The 24,150-nt window shown below is 45.8% G+C and overlaps 1 protein-coding gene and 1 long non-coding RNA gene across 6 annotated transcripts in view; one reads left to right on the top strand and one right to left on the bottom strand.

The window, feature by feature from the left end:
- The window catches only part of SPIDR (scaffold protein involved in DNA repair), a 258,048-nt gene that overhangs the window by 12,495 nt on the left and 221,403 nt on the right, over positions 1-24,150 (bottom strand). For all 4 annotated transcript variants that reach the window (XM_074355057.1, XM_074355055.1, XM_074355056.1 and 1 more), the window contains exons 12-16: positions 16,697-16,784; positions 15,741-15,884; positions 15,588-15,647; positions 5,132-5,333; positions 4,076-4,222 (exon numbers count right to left, since the gene is read on the bottom strand). In XM_074355057.1, the coding sequence (XP_074211158.1) occupies positions 4,076-4,222; positions 5,132-5,333; positions 15,588-15,647; positions 15,741-15,884; positions 16,697-16,784 (641 nt within the window). The remainder of the gene's footprint in view (positions 1-4,075; positions 4,223-5,131; positions 5,334-15,587; positions 15,648-15,740; positions 15,885-16,696; positions 16,785-24,150) is intronic.
- The window catches only part of LOC105063613 (uncharacterized), a 31,862-nt gene that overhangs the window by 3,531 nt on the left and 4,181 nt on the right, over positions 1-24,150 (top strand). Inside the window, exons 1-2 of one of the 2 annotated variants that reach the window (XR_006722303.2) lie at positions 14,703-15,667; positions 21,137-21,445. This is a non-coding gene — a long non-coding RNA (uncharacterized LOC105063613). Of the gene's footprint in view, positions 1-14,702; positions 15,668-21,136; positions 21,446-24,150 lie in introns of those variants that run through there. The other variant, XR_012503216.1, reaches the window with a different exon arrangement.

Raw genomic sequence — 24,150 nt, 5'->3', positions numbered from 1 at the left:
AACTAATGGTGAGAAAGCAGATGCTTGCTCCTTAAGGTCAGGAGCAGAGCAAGGAAGCCCCCTCTCACCACTTCTATCCAACAAGGAACTGGAAGTACGTGCTAATGCAGTAAGACTAGAAGAGGAAATAAAAGGTATACAGACTGGAAAGGAAGAATACTGTTTTTATCCACCGATGACAGTTTTCTGTGTAGAATACCCCAAAGAATCAACAACAAAAAACTAGAACTACAAAATGCCTGTAGCAAGGTTGCAAGATACAAGGTCAGAATGCAAAAGGCAACTGCTTTCTTGTATACTAACAATGAACAAATGGCTTTTGAAACTAAAAACACACAACACCATTTACACATTAGGGGTAAAATAAATGAACTACTTCAGTTTAAGTATAATACCTATATGAGGAAAACTATAAAATCTGTTGAAAGATATGAAAGGTCAAAATTAAGAGAGACATATTCTATGTTTGTGTACAGGAAGACTCAATAGTAAATTTTTTTCTAAGTTGATCTACAGATTCAACACAATCCCAGTAAAACCCCAGCAAGTAATTCTGTGTATACCAACACACTGATTTTACAGTTTATACGGAAGGCAAAAAGACCTGAAATAGCCAAGAAATTACTGAAGAAGAAAGAGCAAAGGTGGAGGACTGACACTACCCAACTTCAAGACACATCACAGGGCTTTAAGATACACATTATGGCTACCGAAATCAAGACAGTGTCTTATTGGTGAAAGAACAGACGTAATCAAATCAACAGAATAGAAAGCCCAGAGATAGACTCACATGAATATAGCCAACTGATCTTTGACAATCCAACAGAAAAAGGACAGTCTTTTTAACAGTGTTCAAACAACTGACACACACATGAAAAACAATGAATCTAGAAAGAGGCCTTACACTTTTCACAAAACTTAACTCAAGATGGATTACGGACTTAAGCTTAAAACGCAAAACTATAAAACTCCTAGGAGAAAACCTGGGTGACGTTGGGATTGACAATCGGTTTTTAGGCACAACACCAAAAACACAGCTCATGAAAGAAAAAAATTGATGGGACTTCATTAAAAGTAAAACTTCCAGTCTACAAAAGATACTATTAAGAGAATGAAAAGACAAGCCACAGATGGGAGAAAATGTTTGCAAAAGACCCATTTGATAAAGGACTGCTATCCAAAATATACAAAAAAAGCCTTAAAACTCAACAGTAAGAAAATGAACATCCTGAATAAAAAAATGGGTCAAAGACCTTTACAGACACCTCATCACAGAAGATATATGGACAGCAAATAAGCATGAAAGACGTTCTGAATCACATGTCATCAGGGAAATGCAAACTACACAGCAATGAGACACCACTGCACACCTGTAAGAACGGCTGAAAATCTCAGACCCTGAGAACACTCACTGCTGGTGAGGGTGTGGACAGCAGGACGTCTGATCTGTCACAAAGCTGTACTGGAAGCAAAGCCAACTTCGGTGGCCCTGCCTCCTCCACGGCTCAGGGGTCACTCCATGGTCGGGGTGTTGGCAAGAGACCCTCTGTTAACACGGCCCCTCTCCGGAGAAGTCACAGTGGACACTGCATGTCTCTAACCTTGGGCTATATTTCCTGAAGTTGCCCTTTGGTCATCTTGTTTGGACGCAGAGTTCCTGTCTCGGTCTCTCAGTCCCGTCTCTCTGGATGGGTTACTTTCTATGGTCGTCTCCCCAGCTGGAGGAATCACAGGGTCCTCCCAGTTGTACGGCTGCTCTGTTTAGGATGACGGCCAACATGAAAACGATCTAAACTACAGGAATATGCCCAAAGAACAGAAAATAGATGTCCACCCAAAGGCCTTACATGCATATTCACAGCAAATCAAAAAAATATGCATCAACCAATGAATGGATAAACAAAGCAGGTCTATCCAAACGATGGAATATTCAGCCACAAAATGGAAGGAAGCCTGAGGAATGTCTTAAAAATGTTTCACTAAGTGACAAGAGCCAGAAACACAAGAGCACACAGTGTACGAGTTCATGTCCATGTGTGTCCACAACAGGCTGTCCGTGGAGACAGGTGGCAGAAGAGTGGGTGCCAGGGCTTTGGGAGGGATGGGGCGTGACTGCCGGTGGACACGGGTTTCTTTCTGGAGTGGTGGAGATACTCTGCAGCTAGTTAGTGAGGATGTTGCACAACTGTGTGAATACAGCAGTGACAGCGAGCTGTGCATGCTGTAAGGGTATATTTTATCTCAGTTACACTGTGATTAAAAACTAGACTACCACTGCTTTCAAAGCCACTGAGATAACAAAAGACAATGTACAAAAGTGGCTGCACAACACTGGGAATGGACTAACGGCACTGAATTTCTCTCTTTAAAATGGTTGATTTTGTGTTTTGCAAGTCTCACTGTAACTTATTGTTTTTTAAAATATGAGGTTCTTCAGAAAAATCAACCCTCCTCTCTCCCCACAGGCGTCTGTAGACTCCCCTCTGCTTCTTACTCACGGGCTGCAGCTACGAGTGAGTCAGGGTCCAAACCTCTTTGGAAGCCAGCTCTTCAGGGACGTACTTCCTCATAAAACGGTACTCTAGGCACTGCTGGTGCCTGTGGTCTTAAGATTCCAGGTCCCCAAGGCCTAAGTGGCATGGGCAGTAACTTTCACACAGGGGCTGCGTCCTCACCCTTCTCTGCTCTGAGAAAGGTCAGAGGATGGGGTCTCCGCAGGCGTCTGGAGACCACAGGCTGTGGACAGGCTGCCCCAGGTCTGCAGGCATCTGGCCCTCACAGCCTGCCTGCCAGGGGCTCGTCAGCCTCCCAGACTCTCGACCACCCTCACCTGCACTCCTCCAGAGAGCCAGGCAATCATCTTCCTGCCAACCACCAGCCCCTGCTCTGCACCAGAGTCTACTCATGGTGCTGAAAGCACTGCTTCATTTAAGACAAAAACCTGACCATTCCACCTCCTCGGCATGGCCGGGGACAGCAGAGCAAGACAGAACCCGTGTGAACCACAGCCCCGTCTCCCCTCCAACGTGTGAACCTTATAGCTGCCTGGGCACCTCTGGGGGTTTTCCATGTGCCTTTCACCAGCTCTGCCTGAGAGACCCTGACGGCCCTGGGGCCACCAACCCTGCAGTCACTGGCTGCAGCCCTCCACCCGCAGTGGGCTGCCTGGCTGTGCAGTGGAAGCACTGAGTGTCTGCCTCCCCCATCAGCCCCAGGGTGCATCTTATGTACTCCTTTGCTCTGAAGTCAGGTCTACTGTCCCTGCTTCAGAGATGAGACATGGTGGTTAGAGCCTGCTTCCTTAAAGGCCACTTGGCTGTAGCAGTCACATCTCAGTACTAACAGTGAGAGGAGCCGCCCAGAAGAGAAAATCCAAATGGCCTCGATGCACCGAACACACACCAGCACATGGGGACCATGGATCCAAGCACCAGTGGATCACAGCTTTGGCTGTTCGTACAGACCATGATGGGCTCAGGAATCTAGTGGTCTAGGGGTGGAGGGGCGGTCCCCCAATGTGAGTTTTGGAATTTCTGTACACTTTTTGGAAATGACTTTCACAGATGTTCCTTCTCTGCTCGGGTCTCGCTCCCTCCGCACTGACTTCGTCATCTTCCCCGGCAACTTCCCTCCTGTCTAAATCCACCCCAGATCTGCTTCCCTCCCCGAGCTTCACCCCCACCCAGCTGCAACCCCAGGCCAACTCTGACTCTGCTGCACGTGCACTCGCCTCTCCTGACACCCTTCTCCCTCCCTCTCACCCCTGGTGCTTCCCAGCCCCCACCCCATCCTGCTCTCCTCCTGCCCCCACCCTCCACCTGCCCCCTGCCTGCTCCCTCCTGCCCTTCCTGCCCTCGAACACTGGAGGCTGTGGTTCTGTATTTGCTGGTTCTTCTCTACAGACTACGAGTCTGGGAGGCAGGAGTCACTTCTGATTCTGCTCCTTATGTATCCAGTGTATGGAACCTGTCAGGTGCTCAACAAACACTTGCTGAACAAGTGAACAGGTGAATATAAAGTAAGTGTGGTATTTAAGGAAACATAAATACCTCTTCCAGCAAGATCGACTACACACCTTGGACACTGCAGATGGAGTTGACCCGAGTGACAGAATCCAACGCATCCAGCCTCACAGGGCCCGGCGGCTCCCAGGCATCGGAGGCCACACCCAGGTGGGGCTTTGGAAGCAAGAGGACAGTGCGTCCAATACAAACGATCCGACCTGCCAACAGACACACCTCAGGTTACCACAGCTCTGAGCTCTGAAACAAGCAAGTTCTCTCTCCAGTAGAGACGTGTCCTTTGCAGCCTCCTGGGAGTCGGGGGCAGGTAGAGCTGAGGGCACCGCTGTGGGGGCCCTGTGTGTGTCCAACACTGTGCAGAAAGGAAACCCAAAGCCCCATGCACTAAGCTGGAAATGCACACAAACACTAGGTTCAAATTCGACTCAGAAAGGCAGATTTTGTGCCATGTAATAAGTTATAAAGTGGAAAATACAGTCTAGGCAGGATCCTAGAGTGATTCCTGGGAATAAAGGGCTGACTTATCTGAGCACACAGTCAGGCCTCTGTATCTGCAGATGCAAACAAGTGTGGATTCAAACAATGATGGATAGAAAATATTTGGAAAAAGTTCCAGGAAGTTCCAAAGGCAAACTCCGAATCTGCTGCACACCAGCAGCAGTCCAGAGCACTGCTGCCATGTCAGGCGCTGTAAGTGATCAAGAGATGATTCAAGTGCAGGCTCCACGCAAAACCCAGGCCGCTTCACAGAAGGGCTGTGAGCACCTGTGGATTCTGATGTCCACAGGGGGTTGGTGCCGAGGGAAGAACGCATGTTACAATGTTCTAGCCTTTCCTTTGTTTTGAAAAGTGCTGCTCTAGGCAGTGGCTTCAGGTGGCTCCTGCATCTGTAAAAGCGTGACCCCAACAGACCACATCTCCTGCGGGCGTGTCGGCACTGCAGGGAGTTCTGGTTGTGTCCAGGCGGCCACTACAAGGGTCATGTCCGCAGCAGATTTGGGACGGGGCCAGTGGTTACAGAGCAAGACAAAGGCAGCAAGAACCCACAAAGCCAGTCTATGGCATCTCTCGGTCGCCACATCAGAGCTGTCAGTGAGACGAAAGCATACCCTGGTCTAGGAGGGCATCCCGGAAGAGGAAGCTCTGGGAGGCAGCCTCAGAGAGTGCGTCTTGGACTTCCGGGCCCAGCACGCACGAGGGGGCCACGCACACAGGCATGGTTCTGGGAAGGCCAGAGTTGTCCCCACGCTGCATTTGCAGAGTAACGTCAGTCACCACCAGCCATAGCTCCCTGGGCTCCAAACTGTTTACCTGTAATTCAAAGACACAGTCAAGGCTGTTAATGTAATAGCTACTCTTATATCCAAAATTATTTTTCAAAAGCAATAACCTTAGGTGATTATTATTAACACTAACAGTTTCCGATATCATTTCAACAAATATTTCAAAACATGCCATGGCCTCTGCACGTCTTGGTCACCAGCTGTCCCGGACACAGCCGAGCTCTGTGACGCCCAGCCTGCAGCTGTGTAAGGGGCTCCTTTACTGGGCGACAGTCTGCCCTTCCCAGGCCCCACTCTGCTTGACCTCTGACCCATGCAGGATGAAGTCATGCCCTCTCCCTCAACCCCACGCCCACACACCCAGGACGTCACCATCAGTGTCTCATATTCAGAACATGCACATCCTTCTCTCCTGCTAGATGTGGTTTCCTAAGGGTTAGGGACTGTTATGAACTGAATGTTAGTATTTCCCTCTCACTACCCCCACTCCATATGTTGAAGTACCAACCCTCAATGTGATGGTAATGGCAGAGGGGGGGCCTCTGGGAGGTGCTTAGGACATAATTAACATAATGACATTCAGCCTTTTCCCCTTGGTCAGAATTCAGGATTCAGTAGATGTAAATGGGGCCAGGATTTGCCTAGGAAGACCCTTGAGGTCAGCAGGGCTGGGCCATGAGAACCTGGCTGGCATGAGGTTAAGTTGGTGTTGCTGGCAGGGATGGTATGGTCAGGCTGAGGATCCCATGTGGCTGGCTGATAAGACTGGGCAGAGGAGGTGACCAGCAAGGTCAGAAGCTGTGAGTTGAGTGGAGGAAGCAGCTCACATGGGAGGCTGATCACATATAGAAAATTAGACAAAGATATATTGAGGAAAATGAGAACCAAGTTTCTCACTGTTGTGTAAGGGAATTATAGATATGGAAATGAGACAATCTAGAGTCAGTTCTGTGGTGATGATCTAGAGTTGGAGGTACTGGTACAAAACCAAGATTTTAGGCTGAGAGAAACAAAGAAAGAATAGATATGGACTTGTATATATGTGTGCTTGAGAACACATGTATTTCCTTGCTCTGTCCACTGAGAGGACCTAGAAGCAATGACATCCCAGCAGCAAATGAGCCCACCTAGTACCAGATCTTGGGATCTTGGCTTCTAAATGCCATTCTTCATTAAAATCACCTAGCGCTCCTTAAGAGATGGCTGATTACAGAGCAAAGAAAAATGAGTCTGAAGCATCTTACTGTGTCAGAAAGTAAGGAAGTACTGGAAGAATGATGAGTACACGTCCAAAGGACACAGGAGGCTGCTTGAATCTGGGGAGATCTGAGTATCAAAATAAACAGCAGTTACAGATCATAACCCATTGAACAAAAACTGAATCTACTGGCCCAAACTGAGATAATAGGTGAACGCATATTCAAGTCCAATCATGGAAATGAAAAGGTCCTAATTATAGCCAAAATAGAAAAAATTCTGGAATTACAAAATTACCAATTGACCGCTATCAGAGTAATAATTCAGGCAAGAATCATATAGATGTTAAAAAATGAGTAACAGTTTGATAAGAAATAGGACATTTATATATACAGTCTTAAACTATCTTCCCACAGAACATTTGTTACATAGTTGTTAATTAATAAGTATGAAATACTTATTATTTAACTTTAGAGCAGAGAAGCCTGCAAGACACCATCTTAATCAATTGATAACACAGCACAGCACTGGGACAAATCAACCGTGTGCCTCCTGATATGAACACACTATTTTTTATGTGATGTTCCTGTTGAAAACGCATAACCTGACTCTATTCATGGCCAGGCAAATCTATATGAAGGGGCATTCTATTAAGCAACTGGCCTCTTCTTCAAAAATGACAAGGTCATAAAAGATGAGCAAAGATGAAAAAATGTTCCACTGGAAGGAGTGGGAGACAGGTCGCAGCACAGCACACAATCCTGTACCGGACTGAGGAGTTATAAATGGTTGTTTTGGAACAATTGGCAAGAAACACTTTAAAAACTGGTACATTTCTCAAAAAGAGTAAAGACTTCTTTCTACAAGATTATCTGAAGGTGAGAATTTATCTGACAATCTTCAAAGATATTAGATTCTCTGTAAATATCCTGGATTTGGCATATTGTCTCTTTTTCTGTCTCCCAGTGAACAAAAATGGTCTCATTTCCTTTGAACTTAACTATCAAATTACCTTTAGCATTGGGATTAAGAATAAAGTCAGAAAAAGACACAACCAATTGATTCAAAGTAGTACTACCAACCTTACTGTTAAAATTTATTGGAAATAGATCTCTTCTACACAAAAATACCCAATGAATTTTTGACAAAGTTGCAAAAGCAATTCAACGCAGGAAGGAGGCCCATAAACAAACACTGACCTCCACAGGCAAAGAATGCGCCTTACACAAAAACCAACTCAAAATGCAGCATGGACTCAGGTGTAAATAAATCTTCTAGAAAAGAGTGTAGAAGGTAAAACTTTGGGACCTAGAGCGAAGTAAAGAGACTTGACTTGTCTTTGACTTGACAATAAAAGCATGAACCATGAGAGGAAAAGCTGATGAATTTGACCACAAAAAATTTAAAGACTTTTGCTTTGCAAAAACTCCTGTTGAGGGGGAGGGTTAGCTGAGTGGTACAGATTGCGTGCCTAGCATGCACGAGGTCCTGGGTTCAATCTCCAGTACCTCCATTAAAGATAAATAAATTAGGGAAGATAACCTAATTAACTTTAAAAAAAAAAAAAAAAAAGAGTACTCAGGAAGAAAAAAAAAACCTTATGTGATGAATTGAAAAGACAAATTACAGACCCTGAGAAACATTTGCAAATCACATATCTAACAAAAGCTTTCTAAACAGAATAAAGAAATTAAAAACTCAACGGTAATAATCCAAACCGAAAATGGGCAAAAGACACATATTAACATTTCACCAAAAAGGGCATACAAATGACAAACACACAGAACGATGTTTAGGGTGGGCAGGGCCGGGGTGGGTGGGTGTTTATAGCTCAGTGGTAGAGCACATGCTTAGCGTGCACAAGGTCTTGGGTTCAATCCCCAGTATCTCCATCAAAAGCAAGAACAAACAAATGGGACCTAATTAAACTTACAAGCTTCTACACAGCAAAGGAGACCATAAGTAAAACAAAAAGACAACCTATGGGATGGGAGAAAATTTTTGCAAAAGAAACCGACAAAGGCTTGATCTCCAGAATATATAAGCAGCTCAAACGACTTAATAAGAAAAAAAAAAAACAACTCAATCCAAAAATGGGCAAAAGACCTAAACAAGCAATTCTCCAAGGAAGAAATACAAATGATCAATAGGCACATGAAAAAATGCTCAATATCACTAATTATCAGAGAAATGCAAATCAGAACTACAATGAGGTATCGGCTCACACCAGTCAGAATGGCCATCATTTAAAAGTCCACAAATGACAAATGCTGCAGAGGCTGTGGAGAAAAGGGAACCCTCCTACACTGCTGGTGGGAATGCAGTTTGGTGCAGCCACTGTGGAAAACAGTATGGAGATTCCTCAAAAGACTAAGAATAGACTTACCATATGACCCAGCAATCCCGCTCCTGGGCATATATCCAAAAGGAACCCTACTTCAAAAACACACCTGCACCCCAATGTTCATAGCAGCACTATTTACAATAGCCAAGACATGGAAACAGCCTAAATGTCCATCAATAGATGACTGGATAAAGAAGATGTAGTATATTTATACAATGGAATACTACTCAGCCATGAAAACCGACAACATAGTGCCATTTGCAGCAACATGGATGCTCCTGGAGAATGTCATTCTAAGTGAAGTAAGCCAGAAAGAGAAAGAAAAATACCATATGAGATCGCTCATATGTGGAATCTGAAAAAAAAATATATAAAACAGGAACAGATTCATAGACACAGAATACAAACTTGTGGTTGCCAAGGGGGCAGGGGGTGGGAAGGGACACACTTGGATTTCAAAATGTAGAATAGATAAATAAGATTATACTGTATAACACAGGGAAATATATACAAGATCTTGTGGTAGCTCACAGAGAAAAAAATGTGACAATGAATATATGTATGTTCACGTATAACTGAAAAATTGTGCTCTACACTGAAATTTGACACAACATTGTAAAATGATTATAATTCAATAAAAAAAAAGTTAAAAAAAAAAGAGTGGTCATGGGTGAGAAGGGTGAAGAATACAGAAAACTGAAACTAGTTTGTCTCTCTTTCCTTTTAATAGTCTCTATTCCTCCCTCATCTATCTTTTTCTCCTTCCCTCAACCCTCCTCTTTCACTCCTCTACCTTTTAAATTTAAGACTGAATTAATACATGAGGAACCAGCCAGTGGAGCACCTCGGCTCTTCATTCCAAAGGTGGTAAAGAAGAAAAGTGCTGGTTTCAATTCTTCGTTATTTGAAGCTCCATTACAGCTTCTGCTGTATAACCTTTCTTGGACAAGCCCTTGCTTACTTTGACAGTGTACCTTGAATAAATTCAGCCATTAAAAAAAAAAAAAAGTTCAACACCATTAGTTCTCTGGATGAATCTCTGGAGAATTATGCCAATTGAAAAAAGAAAAAAATTTCAGAAGGAGATGTTAAGGGTTGAATTGGGTCCCTCCAAAAAAGGCCTACTGGAGTTCTAACTCCAGCACCTCAGAACGTGACCTTACTTGGAAAGCGGGTATTTACAAACAAGTTAAGATAAAATCATTACAATGAGCCCTAATCCAATGACTGCTGTCTTCTTTACAGAAAGGGGAAATTTGGACACAGATAAGCACAGAGGGAGGCCACGTGAAGACACAGAGAGGGGATGGCCACGCGACTGGCCACTACAAGCCAAGCAATGCCAAGGATGGCCGGTGGACACCAGACCTGGCAGAGCTGGCAGGGCCCTGCTGACGCCATGATTTCAGGCTTCCGCCTCCAGAAGTGTGAAACATTAATTCTCTTCGGTTTTAACCATCCAGTTTTTGGTACTCTGCATAGCCAGGCCTAGCAAACTAATACTGATGGACACTCCATGGCCTACTTATGTAACCACCATAAAATGACAGAATTATAATGATGAGAGCAGGTCAGTGGTTGCCATGGGGTAGGGCTGGGAATGGGGATGAGTGTGGCTATAAAGGAGGCACGAGCAAGAATGAGCCTATTTATTTTAAATGTGTATTTGTTTTTTACTGAAGTATAGTTGATTTACAGTATACAGCACAGTGATTTTATAGTTTTACAGACTATACGCCATTAAAATTTATTATAAGGTAATGGCTATATAATTCCCTGTGTTGTACAACATAACCTTCTTGCATATTTTATACATAGTAGTTAATATTTCCTAACCCTATACAGCTAATTTACGCCCCTCTTCAGTAACATTAGTTTGTTTTCTGTGAGTCTGTTGCTAAGTTTGTTGACTGTATACTCACATTGATGGAGTTTTCTTTTTAGCATGGGTCGATGTTGCATTTTGTCAAATGCTTTCTCTCTGTCTACTGAGATGCTTATGTGAGTTTTTTACCCTTCCTTTCGTTAATGTGATGGCCACACTGATTTGATTTGTGAACGTGGAGCTATCCTTTTGATTCTGGAGTAAATTCAAGTTGATCGTGGTGCATGATCCTTTTTTTATATTGTGGAGTTTGGTTTGCTAGTATTTTGCATCTATGCTCATCAGAGATACTGTAATTTTCTTTTTTTGTAGTGTTTTTGTCTGGTTTTAGTATCAGGGTAATGGTGGCCTTGCAGAATGAATTTGGGAGTGTTCTGTCCTCTTGAATTTTTTTGAAATAGTTTGAGAAATACACGTGTTAGTTCTTCATTACATATTGATTAGAACTCCCCTATGAAGCCTTCTGGCCCTGGACTTCAGTTTGCTGAAAGTTTTGTTGGTCACAAATTTAATTTCACTACGAGTGATTGGTCTGTTCAAATTGTCTCTTTCTTCTTGACTCAGTCTTGTCAGGTTATATGTTTTCAGGAATTTGCCCATTTCTTCTAGATTGTCCACTTTTTGGCATGTAACTTTTGTAGTATTTTCTGTCAATATTTCTGTGGTATTGCTTGTTATTTCTCCTCTCTCATTTCTCATCTCCTCGCTCTTTTCTTCTTGGTGAGTCTGGCTAAATGTTTAGGCTTCATTAATCTTTTCTTTGGCTTTTTTATAGTCTCTGTTTTATTTATTTCCTCTCTAATCTTTATTATTTCCTGCCTTCTGCTGACTTTGGGCTTTGTTTCTTCATTTTTTAATTCCTTCAGATGGTAGGTTTGAAATTTTTCTTGTTTCCGGAGAAAGCCTGCATTGTTATAAACTTTGCTCTTAGAACTGCTTTTGCTGCAACCCATTGATTCTGGGGTTCTGTCTTTCCATATTCATTTATCTTGGGGTATTTTCTGATTTCCTCTTTGATCCATTTTTTTCCTTCAAGTGGCATGTTTAGTCTCCGCGTGTTCGTTCTTTCCCCATCTTTCTTTCTGTAACTGATTTCTAGTTTCATACTGTTGTGGTCAGAAAAAAAATGCTTGATACTAATTCTATCCTCTTAAATTGGTTGAGACTTGCTTTGTGGCCTAGCACATCAGCTACTCTAGAGAATGTGCCATGTGCACTTGAAAAGGTGTCCTGCTGTTTCTGGATGGAATGTCCCATAGATACCTATTGAGTCCAAATGGTCTGTTCTGTCACTTAAGACCACTGTTGCCTTAATGATTTTCTGTCTGCGTGACCTGTCTGTTGCTGTAAGTAGGTTGTTGAAGTCCCCTCCTATCACTGTATTATTGTTAATCTCTCTGTGTCTGTTGGTATTTGCTTTACATGCTTCGGTGTGCTTATACTGGGTGTGTACATGTTAGTGGATGTAGTATCTTCTTGTACTGGTATCATGCCCTCCTTCATCTCTTGTTGTAGCCTTTGTTTTAAAGTCCGTTTTGTCTGATATGAGTATTGCTACCCCCACTTTCTTGCCATTTCCATCTGGATGAATTATTTTTCCATCTCCTCACTTTCAGTTTGTGTGTCTTTAGCCCTGAAGTGAGTCTCCTGTAAGCAGCACACTGAAGGATCTTGTTTTTTTTATCCAATCAGCCACTCTATGTCTTTTAATCACAGTATTCAGTCCACTGACATTTAAGGTAATTACTGATAGGTGTGGACTTACTGCCATTTTGCTACACGCTTTCTGATTGTTTCTGTAGTTCTTCTCCGTTCACTTTTTTCTTTTTGTTTCTTCTTCTCTTATGGTTTCATGATTATATTTAGTGGCATGCTTGTGTTCCTTTCTTTTTGGCTTTTGTGTATCTATTGTAGGTGTTTTGTAGGTAAATCGATTTGTAGTTACCATGGGGTTCATATATGTTGACGCATAATTATATCTACTTGTTTTAAACTGACAGTCATTTAAGTTCAAACACATTCTAAAAGATCTACATTTTTTACTCCCTTCCCCCATACTTGGTTTTTGATGTCATGTTTTCATCTTCACGCTTTTCCCTTAATTGTTTATTGTAGTTACAACTGTTTATACACTTTTTTGTCTTTTAGTCTTCGTACTGGCTTATTTAAGCAATCTTCAACCCTTACTATATATTTGTGTTTCCTTGTGAGATTTTCCCTTTCCTATAGAGTCTTACTTCTTTTCCATTTAGAGAACACTTCTTTTAGGGAAGGGTTGGTATTGATGAATTCTTCTAGTTTTTGCTTCTCTGAGAAGTTCTTTCTCTCTCCTTTTATCCTAAATGATAATCTTGCTGCGTAGAGTATCCTAGATTGCAGGTTTTCCCATTTCAGCACTTCACATGTATCTTGCCACTCCTTTGTGGCCTGCAGAGTTTCTGCAGAACAATCAGCTGATAGCCTTTTAGGGGTTTTCTTGCATATGACTCTGCTTTTCTCTTGCTGCCATTAGAACTCCATTTAACTTTTGCCGTTTTAATTATGACAAGTATTGGTGTGGGTCTGTTTGGGTTCATCTTGTTTGGAACCCTCTGTGCTTCCTGTACCTGGATATCTGTTTCCTTCAGGTTTGGGAAGTTTTCAGCCATCATTTCTTCACATACACATGCTTAACTTTCTCTGCTTCTATAAATTTTGGTGAAACAGCTACTATTTTGGTCTTGAATGGGTGTTCTTATGTGGGAGGGTCCCTACACGGACTGCATGGACCCATTTTGGTGGGAGGGCTGGATCTGATGATGATGCCAGTCCCATCTTTCCTCAGGCCGTGCTGGCCACTATCACCTTGATGGGGGTGTGGCATGTGCTTTAGGAGCCAGGGCCTGTGCAGGGTATGAGGCGAGACTGCCTCTCTGCTCAGTGCTGATCCCCAGCTTGCGCTGGTTCTGTTCCCTCTGAGTGTGTGTTTTCCCTCTCCCTGTACCAGGACCTCTGCCCCAGAGGAGGGAGTGATGAAGCACGTGGGGCCTCTGTGCTTACAGAGTCAATGCCCTTCCTATGTAGGCATCTGCAGCTGTGCTCAGACGCAGCCCCAGTTGGTTCTTTCCCCAGTCTTGGCCATTCCAGGCCCAGCGCTCTGATGTGGTGTGGAGTGAGCATGGCTGTACAGCTCGCCGGGTCTGGGCTGGGGTGCATGGTCAGTCAGTCATGGGAATCCAGCTGCTGCTCGGGCAGATCTCTCTGCCCTGCCTGAGGGTCAGCCAGCACCGTGCACTCATGAATGGAGTCTAACTTCTCCAAATAGCCAAGGGGGCTTGTCTCCTGCATGTAGGACCCCAGGAACGGGGGGCCCAGGGTGAGAGTCCACCCCTGAGATCTCCCTTTTCCTTTTGAGTCCCCCACAGGGGTACAGGTCTCAACCCAATGCTTTTCCTCTTGCCCTACTTGATTACATGTGGGTCTTCCCTGCAGCCTTGGCTGTCCAGGTTTCCTCAGCCAGCCTTTACTTAGTCTTCTGTGAGAACTTTTCCACACGCAGGTGTATTCTTGATGTGCCTGTGGGGGAGGTGAGCTCCATGTGCTCTCACTTTGCCATCCTGATCTCCCTGTCTTATTCCAATTCCTCCTGGAGGAAGCTGGTTTCTGGGATTCTCTTCCCCACAAAAGGAGAACACATGAAGTATAAAGAAACATAGTGGATTGAGGAATCTGTTCCATTGGGCTCCCAGCCCTCGGCACACACAACCACGCGGCTGGCAGGCTGTACCTGTGCTAACAGAAGCCTGTTTCTTGGTGGGAAACTTGGGACAGAAGGGATCTGTGCTCTCAGCCAGCCCGCAGCCAAGGCTCCTTTGCCCAGTGAGGCAGACGGCTACCCCGGGCCTCCACTGGGGGAGCACGGGATGAGCACTGGACACCGCTTCCTTTACCCTGCACCTTTGGCCGGGCTGCAGGGCTGTGGGCAGGAGCCAGTGGGGTGACAGCACGAGGTGGCTGTTTGTGCCTGCAGGTAGTGGCAGCTGCACTGTGAACCACTGATGCCTCAGCCTCACCACCTGAGGTGCGGTTAGGGTGATGGGCACGTGGCAGGTGCTAAGCATCCTGCGGGAGGAGGAGTGCAGTCAGCCTGGAAGTAAGAGGCAATCAGGGGCTGGAGTGCGTCCTCACTGGGGGCTGTCCCCGGCCTGTGGGGCAGGGTGCTGGGCCAGCTGGTGAGAGCGCTGCCCTGGACTAACATTGGTCACCCTCTCACTCCAAGAGAGGCATGAATTCTCTGTAAAACGACCACTCACGAGCAGAGAAGAGGAAACTCTGCGTGCTCTCGGGTGATTGTGACACAGGGTCATTCCGCTGTGAGTCACCGTCCAGCAATTTCCCGCTGCACTCACCGCCCGTGCCGGACGAGAGCACTTACTTCTTCCCGGTCTCGGCCCAGCGGGCCTGCTGGGCACAAGGAGCCGGGTCTTCCAGCGGCCTCTCCATGGGACGGCCCGTAGCTTCACAAGAGCTCTCAGAAATGGTGAGCACTCTCCTGAGATTCCTACGTTCACTCCAGAAATGAGGCTACAGCTTCTCCTTCCTTCCTACAACTGCCTGTGTCAGAAAGGAGCTCGCAGGGCTGGGCTGAGAGCTGGAAGGGGGGCGCAGCTGGCTCATCCCCAGCACCCGACTGACAGAGGCTCCCCCCACACCCGTCTCCACCCCGCAGGAGGAGTGGGTCTGTTACCGCCTCAGGGCAGAGTGGACACAACTGGACTCAACTGTCCTTCTGTTTTGGTCTCACGTTAATTTCTGAAAGATTATCCTTCAGTGAACCGCATGACACCTCACGAGGAAGAGGTGGGGAGACTGATTACCTGTGGTCCTTGGTAAATCACTCTGGCGTAGAAACTGCAACGGGTACAGAGGCCATCAGTCTGGAAAGGCATTGAGAACGGTGAGTAAGGCCCCCCCACCCCCAGCACAGCCACAGAAAATAACTGAGACCTTGGCAGAAACAAAAACACCACCTGGAGAATTTCTCTTAAGAAGCGGGGAACCGGAGGCTGGTAAAACTTAGAAACGGGGTCTTCGTCAATTACATCAATTTGTCCCAGATTTGGATGAGCAGAGAGGATGTAACAGAAGCTAGGAGGAGGCAGATGAGTTGTTTCCTGTTTAAAATGAAGACAAAAGCAGAACGTGAATGTACTGTTAAAAGACTCAAATCACTGTTAATATAAACCTACTCTAATACACATATTGGTTCACAGAAGCATACTACCTCTCTGGAAGGCTATGTAAGAAACGGGTTATGTTGTTTATCTCTGGGACCAAGCTAAGAACTTCCGTGCTTTTTAACTTACGACCAATTCAAGATTTCGTTTTAGAAATTTACTTTTCAGAGTATATTGAGAACACCATTTAGAAACTCCACCCCTGTAAGTGCTCTAGAAATGGCATTTCTGACCACAGTGCAGCTGGTCCAGCACAGGATGGAGCCATGGTCTTACCTGTGCCAGGTCAGGTACCACACAAGCAAGGTGGCACATGTTCTGCCTGAGGAGCTACAGCCCAGAACAGCTCTGGCCAGACTGCTGGGTAGGCTCAGCATGGAGACAGGGGACTCATTTTAATCAGTCAATTTTGCTACCTGTGAGCAACTCCTGGGAACAATCTGACGAGGAAGCAAAGGGAAATCCCAGGATAAGCAGGAGGTTATTCATGGAGTTTCTGCTCCAACTGGTGACTGAGTGCGGGTTCTGCTAGTGACTGAAAGTGTCTTGTTCGGTGCGACGCTGAGACCTTGGTTGTGCCCTGGCGTGTGGTGGTGGCTGGACCTGCAAGCGGGCCAGTGGGCCTGGACCTCTGTCCTGGCTTATACGCACTGGTCCCAGCTTCTTGGGATGTGGACTGTGGGGTGGCACCTGGCTCAGCACCTGATACCAAGCAGGTGTGACTGGGGAGCTGTCAGCGATGGGCTTACCTCTTCACAGGCCGAGCTGCGGCCAGGTGCTCTCAGAGGCACAACTGGAGGCCACATGGTGTCAATCAAACTGAAAAGGCCAGCCATCCTGGGAAAGAAGAGAGGCCTGGTCAGTGTGCTGGTCACATGCACACCTGCTTCACAGACACCAGGCTGAATGCCCAAGGAGCCACCACTCAGGACGAGCGATGAAGACAGTGGTACACAGACAGGAAGACAGGCCTTAGAACCTGCCTGCAAAAGAACAGGAAGGAGACTGTTCATTAAATTGTGAGGCATCTGCAGAATGAAATGTGATGTAACCATTGAAATGGTTATATTGAAAATATTTAAGGGCATGAAAAGATATCCCTGATACCTTGCTAAATGAAAAGCAGACAGCAAAGTATAATGTCTCTCTCTAAAAGACATAAAAATGTCTTTAGTGGTTATCTGAGTAGAGCTTAAAGGTGATATGCATTTTCTTCCTTTGGTTTATATATTTCCTGTATTTTTCCAAAACAGATATGTGTTACTCATACAATCAGAGAAATGATCAATAAGTTATCTAAAATAAATAACATAGCCAGACACAAAAGGACAAATAGTGTATGATTCCACTTATTAGCTCTCCCAAGAGCAGAAAAATTCAGAGACAGAAAGTAGGATGGTGGGTGCCAGGGACTGGGGGAAGTAGGGGTCAGTGTTTAATGGGGACAGAGCTTCTCTTTGGGAAGATGAGAAAGTTCTGGAGATGGATGGTGATGATGGCTGCACAACAAAGTGAAAGTACTTAATGCCACTTAAAAAGGGTTAAGATGTTAAATGTCCATTGACAGATGACTGCATAAAGAACCTGTGGTATATTTATGCAACGGAATACTACTCAGTCATAAAAAAGAATGAAATAATGCCATTTGCAACATGGATGGACCTGGAGATCATTACTCTAAGTGAAGTTAAGTCCAAAAGAGAAAGAAAAATACCGTATGATATCACTCAGATGTGGAATCTAAAAAAACGACACAAGTATTTACAAAACAGAGTCAGACTCACAGACATAGAAAACAAACTTATGGTTACCAGGGGGAAGAGGGGGGAAAGGGATAAATTGTGAGTTTGGGGTTTGCAGATACTAACTACTATATATAAAATAGATAAACAACAAGGTCATACTGTATAGCATAGGGAATTATATTCAATACCTTGTAATAACCTACAAAAAAAGAATATATATGTATCTATACATATGTATAACTGAATCACTATGGTGTACACCAGAAACTTAACACAACATTGTAAGTCGACTATACCTCAATTTAAAAAATGCTTTGGATGGAAAATTTTACACTATGTACATTTTACCACAACTGAAAATAGTTTTAGTTGCCCCACAAAACGAATATATATCAGAAAGGCTTCTTAGATTTTGCCTTGAGTTTCAACAATGTTAAGGTGTAATAATGTTGTTTACTTTTTAGAAAGCCTGTGGCCTTAATAATTAATGTTACATATCCCTATTGCACTGCGGGCAGTCCTGAAACCTCTTGGCCCCGTCCTTTGCTCCCTGCAGGACTCTGATACTCCCGCTTCCCAGCTCGCAGTGCCAAGGGTGATGGGAGCAGGCGCAGGCTCTCAGGGAGGGCGCACAGCAGCAGAAGTAGACAGAACAGCTGACCACGTGGGACGCACGCCTTCTACGGGCTGACATACAAGCCTGGCCGACTCCACGCTCCCCATCACGCTGCACAGGGCTGTGGGCATTTGTTCCTCCTGGACTGAGCATGAGCCTGGGACTGGCAGCTGGGGATGACAGTGGCACGCGGAGCTGAGAGCCCCATGAGGCATGTCACCTCTCAATCTCCAGCCGAGAGAGGCAGCTCCCTAACCTTCACCCCCGATGCTCCCGGTCACTATGAGGAGAGGATGGGGGTCCGTCCTGGAACACACGGCGGGCCACCTGTGAGAAGAGAGGCCAGAAGAGCAGAGTGATAGGACGGAGTGGCAGTGAGAGGAGAAACACCCACAAGTAGAGGAAGAACAGGGCTGCGGCTGGCGCAGATTTCGGGGTCCAGGGCGCTCACCAAGCCTGGGGACGACAGGTGTCACGTGGAGGAGGAGGGCAAGCTCCCGGCACACAGAGACCCCCACTGATGGCCCTGCTCAGGTGGCCTGTTCCCCTAGTTATTTTAGGGTTTTTCCCACCTGATACTGCCTCATCTGGCTCCTCCCAACCTTCAGCAGGAAATCTAAGACCCGAGCCACTCCCTTCTGGGTGTGGGTGGAGTGGAATTTGCTGCAGGAGGTTCAAACCACAATGGTGAGGTCACCCACAAGACAGGACACAACCTGTTCACGGAGTTAATTCGTCCTCAGAGATCTCAGAATTTTTTTTTAACCAAGCATATATTTTGGGTGTAAAATGTTCCTAAAATTCTCCATGTGGTTGCTAATGTCTCCGCACCTACTACGTAGCAGTCACAGCTTTGCAAAGCGTATTATCTAGAGGTGGAATATTTCAGACCAGGGGTTTGTGAAATGCAGTCTCAGGAACTCTGAGCCTCCAAGACCTTTTGGGGGCCTGCAAGGCCAGCACTGTTTCCTGACACTCCGGTTCTCCTCTCATGAGTGCACAGTGGAATTTTTTGGAGGTTACATGGTGCACAGTACACAACAGATAGGATGCGGAGCAGAGATGATAATCCTGTCTTCTATTGGTCCAGACATTAAACAAGGCAGAAACAAGGCAATGCTACTCTTCTCACTACAGTTGCCTTGTTTTAGAAAATATTCTTCATAAAAGTGCTATTTATATTATTATTCAATGGGTTTCTTATTGGGACTTTTAGGTGAGCTAGTAAATACTTAATTTTTTTCCATTTCAATTTCTAATAAAGTAGTTAATGATCAATATAACCACATTTAAAAATCTCCGAGTTCTTAGTAATTGTGAAGAGTTTGGAACTGTTCTTTAAACCTCAGTGCTGCTCATGATCTATCCACCACCTACCCTTCCCCCACTCTGTGCCCTCCTCTATCTTCCAGAGGCAGCATGTCTCACACACACACACACACACACACACACACACACGACAACCTTGAGTGAAATGAACAAACGTTTGCCTTGATAACGGAAATGAGTTTCTTTCAGAGGTTGGACTGACATGACCAGATGGCCAAGGAGATCACGAACAAATCGGCAGGAGCCATGGCAGCCTTGAGATGCTAAGGAGGGAGATAATCAGTGACTAAAACACAGTATTATGCTGGTGAGATGGCAAAACGGGGCAGTCACTTTGGAAAACATTTGGCAGAGACCCAGCAACCCCACTCCTAGGCATCTACCCAAGAGAACTGAAAACTATGTCCACGCAGAAGTGGTATGTGAATGTTCACATCAGTATTATTATTCACAACAGCCGGAAAGTAAAGTGGAAACAGCCCAGATGTCCATCAACTGATGAATGGGTCCTTCTGTACAATGGAGCGCCAGGCAGCCACAGAAAGGAATGGTGTCCTGACCTGAGATACAACATGGGGGGAACCTGGAAAACACGATGCTGATGGAATAAGCCAAGAGGCTCCCTCCAAGAGCAGCAGTCAGTACATGCAAATACAGAGAGACAGACGCAGATGAGGGGTGGCGGGGCTGGGGGACAGGGCTGAGGGGTGGGGAGGGGTAACTGCTAATGGGATGGGTCCCTGTGCGGGTGATGAACTGTCCTGCGATTGGACAGTGATGGCATCAAACCAGGCATTCCGACCCAGAGACCATTCTCTTCCAAGAGCATCCCACCAGTGCCTTACAGACGTGGGGAATTACTAAACATTTTGCAAGGCTACTTCACTGAATTTCAGGAAGATATTTTTCATGCTGTACATAGTTGGAGAAACTCACAAAAGGAAATGAAAGACACATCTGATATTAAGCCTTCTGCACTATTCCTTTGAACCTGCTTAAGTTTATTATGTATTTATGTCAGATAAATTTGTAACTTTGGAATGCCTCCCATTTTACAGGATATCTGCTGGTTATATTTTAAAATGTCCTTCCTAATCTGAATTCTTTCCTCAAGATCTGGGATACAAAATATTAACCAGTACAACTTTGTGTAAAACAAGTTCTTTGCACACGTGTGTTCTGCCTTGGCAGGAGACTCACATGCTCAGTTACTCGGGAAACAAGGAGGCCCGGCTTCAGGCACTTTCTGCAGCCCTGTGGACAGGGCTCAGGCTGGTCTCTGTCCCAGGTGGGGCTTATTACTTTGAAAAATGCCACACAGTCTACTCACTCACCAGTGTGGAGGCAGACGCACCCACATTCCACACACAATCTGTCAGCCCATATTTCTGATAAGTATTTTTTAGCAAATAGTATTACAAGTGTGCTCTGATACTTGAATCTGTTCTATGATCATGGCTTCACATATCAAGTGCACTCCCTTCCTACACTCTTCCCAGGACAGCCTGTTGGTCCTGCTGAGACTGTCTACGCTGGCATGAGAAGGGCACCAACAAAACCCGTTCACCGAGAGCCGGCCCCGCCCTAGCCAAGAAACCCAGCTGCACACCTGTGCAGACGGCTGATGGCAGCGGCATCACAGGTGTGTCACGACCTGGGCAGGAGGTGACACTAGCACCTGGCAGGGAAACTGCCATCTCTGGGCTCTGCCTCTTCGTGCCTCCCCTCGCCCAAGACGGAAAGACAGGATAGGAGCAACGCTGGCAGACTCTGCTGTCGAGCACTCGGCATGGACTGCCCACGACCAGGTACAACCAAACCATACTGTGCTTCAGGACGCCCCTGGAGAAGAAGGGTTTGCTTTTGGGGTGTTTTAAAGCGGGTTTGGGGGTAAAATACTTACTCTGATGAGCTTTAAGTTCCTCATCTGTAAAATGGATAAAATAATTTGCTTTGAGAGGTTATTTTGAGGATTACATACAACATGCACACCCAGCATGGATAAATGGTAGATCTTGTTTTTATAAACTCCCATTTGACTTTTGAATTTTACTGTTTCCTGGGTGCCCAGTTAATCTCATGCACCTGTAGGCAGATTTCTGGGACAGGAAGGAAACCAGCATCTCCTGTGCTGGGCGTGGTCCAGGGAGACCTGTGGGTCAAGCCAGTCATTTCAAGATGCTTTGACAGTTCATTCACCCTTGCCTGTCAGGTCATAAAGACAAGCCCAGTCACAGACTGACCAAGCAGCCCCACTGTGGGCATGCTGTCCCAAATAAAAAGCACCGTACATGACCTCAGGGTGTGAAAAGACCTCTTAACCAAGTAAACAGAAGCACTAACCATAAAGGAAAAGATTGGCGGCTCTGATAAATTAGCACTTCAGCCAATAACGAGAGCAGAAGGGCAGGCCACCTGTAACACATGAACACCACTGCTGAAGTACGCTGATTCCCCACACACAGAGGCAGGGCGCGCCACGAGGCCAACAAGCCAAAGGCCTGGACAGACCAGAGGAAACCGATACAGGAACTCGCAGAGCGGGGCCCTCGGCCTCTGCAGAACCAGAGGCTGCACTGAGACCCACTACAGACCCTCAGGCTGGAAAGGCACAGAGGCCAGAAAAATAAAGACACCAGATAGCGGAACACAAGCAGAGCAGCAGGGACACTCTACACACAAACAGCGGTGGACACGGGGCTCCCGCTTCTAGGAACAGCGAGCGTCTAATGCAGGTGAAGCAGCCCCCTTGCCACCTGGATGGAGACACACTTCAGCTCCAGCCGCTCCTGTAACAGCCCGGTGCCTGGACGACCGCACAGACGGACTGTGATTGATGGCGTGAAATGGGATGAAGATGAACCCCCGGAGTCACTGCACTAGAAACACCCAGACAAGCCTGACCGGTTCGCCCCACACCGCAGTGAAGGCCTCAGCCAAGGTTGACGGGCTGCACGTGGCCGGGCCTGGCGCCTCCTTGGTGGATGAAGGAGCACAACATGGAGCACGCAGGAATGAGGCCTTGTGCCAAGTTCACACACCGGCAGAACCAAACACACGACACAAACGGTAAAACTGGAGACCACGGAGGAGACTGGAGGGCCGTGGTGACTGGGGGACACACAGGGGCAGCTTCAGGGCCAGAGCAAGCACGCCTGTCTCTTCCACTGAGCGGTGCCAGTCACCCACTACACTCCACAACCAGGCAGCGTTCACTGCTGGGTGCATTTCCCACAAACAGGTTAATGGAAAAGGTCAGTAACCAAGGAGATGCGGGTACACGGAGCTCTGTTGCTGTGAAGTGGCAAAAACTGGAGAGGGTCACCCTCAGAGACTGCGAAGAGTAAAAGCAAACTGCTCTTCTTTGTTAAGAGAGAGGTTTGTGCTCGTGAAGAAAGATGCGGAAGACCACACTCTGGAATGAACACCCAGCGGGAAGGGAGATCACTGAATTCCCTTTGCTTTTTATAGTAACTGTTTTTACAGCAACAACCAATGAAAGCGGTAGCTGTATTACTGTCTCATTTGCAGGCGATGCTGAAAGTCCTGGTCTGAGGCTTCTCCCAATGTGTGGTCCAGGTTTAGGACCTTCTGCCTACCATCTCCCCTGTCAGTGGTTCTAGGGACAGAAGCAAATTCTCTTACTTTATTTCTCTTTTAATATGAAGGAAAATCACCTTTCCTAAAAGTCATACTTTCATTAATAAGTGTCTAAGTAAACAGAAAAAAAAATCCCCAAGTAAACCTGGAGCACTCATGCAATTATCTGCCATGACGCTGACACTCTTCCTGCTCACTCAAGATAATTCTAGCATAGACGGCTTACTGCTGTTATTAATAAGATCACTGGAAAACACCAAGAATCTAAACTATATCAACACCTCCCACAAGAAATGATCAGATTTCTGATTCGAGGCCCAGGGATTACAACCATAAAGCAAATGGGAAGTTTACAGAAATGAATTCCCCTAAAACTGGAAGTAATTACACGTTGGTTGTGGCGCTGGAATTGGATGGACCTGGCTCCAGGCCCACCTCACACACGTGGGGCCAAGTTATTACTTAATCTGAGGAGCTGCAGGGTCTTTATTTAAAAACAGAACAACACTACCGAATCTGCCAGCTAACTGGAGAGTTGAAGGAAAGAGGGGCGGGGCTGTGGAGACAGGGAGCCTTTTCTTCCTCCCACTTTCAGCGTCCCACACCAACACAGTCGTCTCACTGGCAAATTTATCAATTTAAGAGTACTCTTCCTAAAATTGAAATGTGTAAGAGTCTTCAATTTGAGAAGACACGCATGAGAGCATGTTTAAATTAAGTATTTGTCTTTCATATCTGAGATTAACAAGGAACACTCCACTCAGCTTCTCAATCACACACCCAGTGCTCCAAGATGCCAGCTATGGTAACAGGATACTGACCCAAGGGAGGGGGAAAAAGGGCTGTACTGATACCGGAAACGTCTGTAACAGCAGTTAACCCTCCGTGACTACCCCAAACCACATGCCCGAGG

Source organism: Camelus bactrianus, chromosome 29, assembly GCF_048773025.1.
Source record: "Camelus bactrianus isolate YW-2024 breed Bactrian camel chromosome 29, ASM4877302v1, whole genome shotgun sequence".
Classification (NCBI taxonomy): domain Eukaryota; kingdom Metazoa; phylum Chordata; class Mammalia; order Artiodactyla; family Camelidae; genus Camelus; species Camelus bactrianus.
Note: the sequence above shows the minus strand (reverse complement) of the source record. Positions and strands in the feature narration are given on the sequence as shown.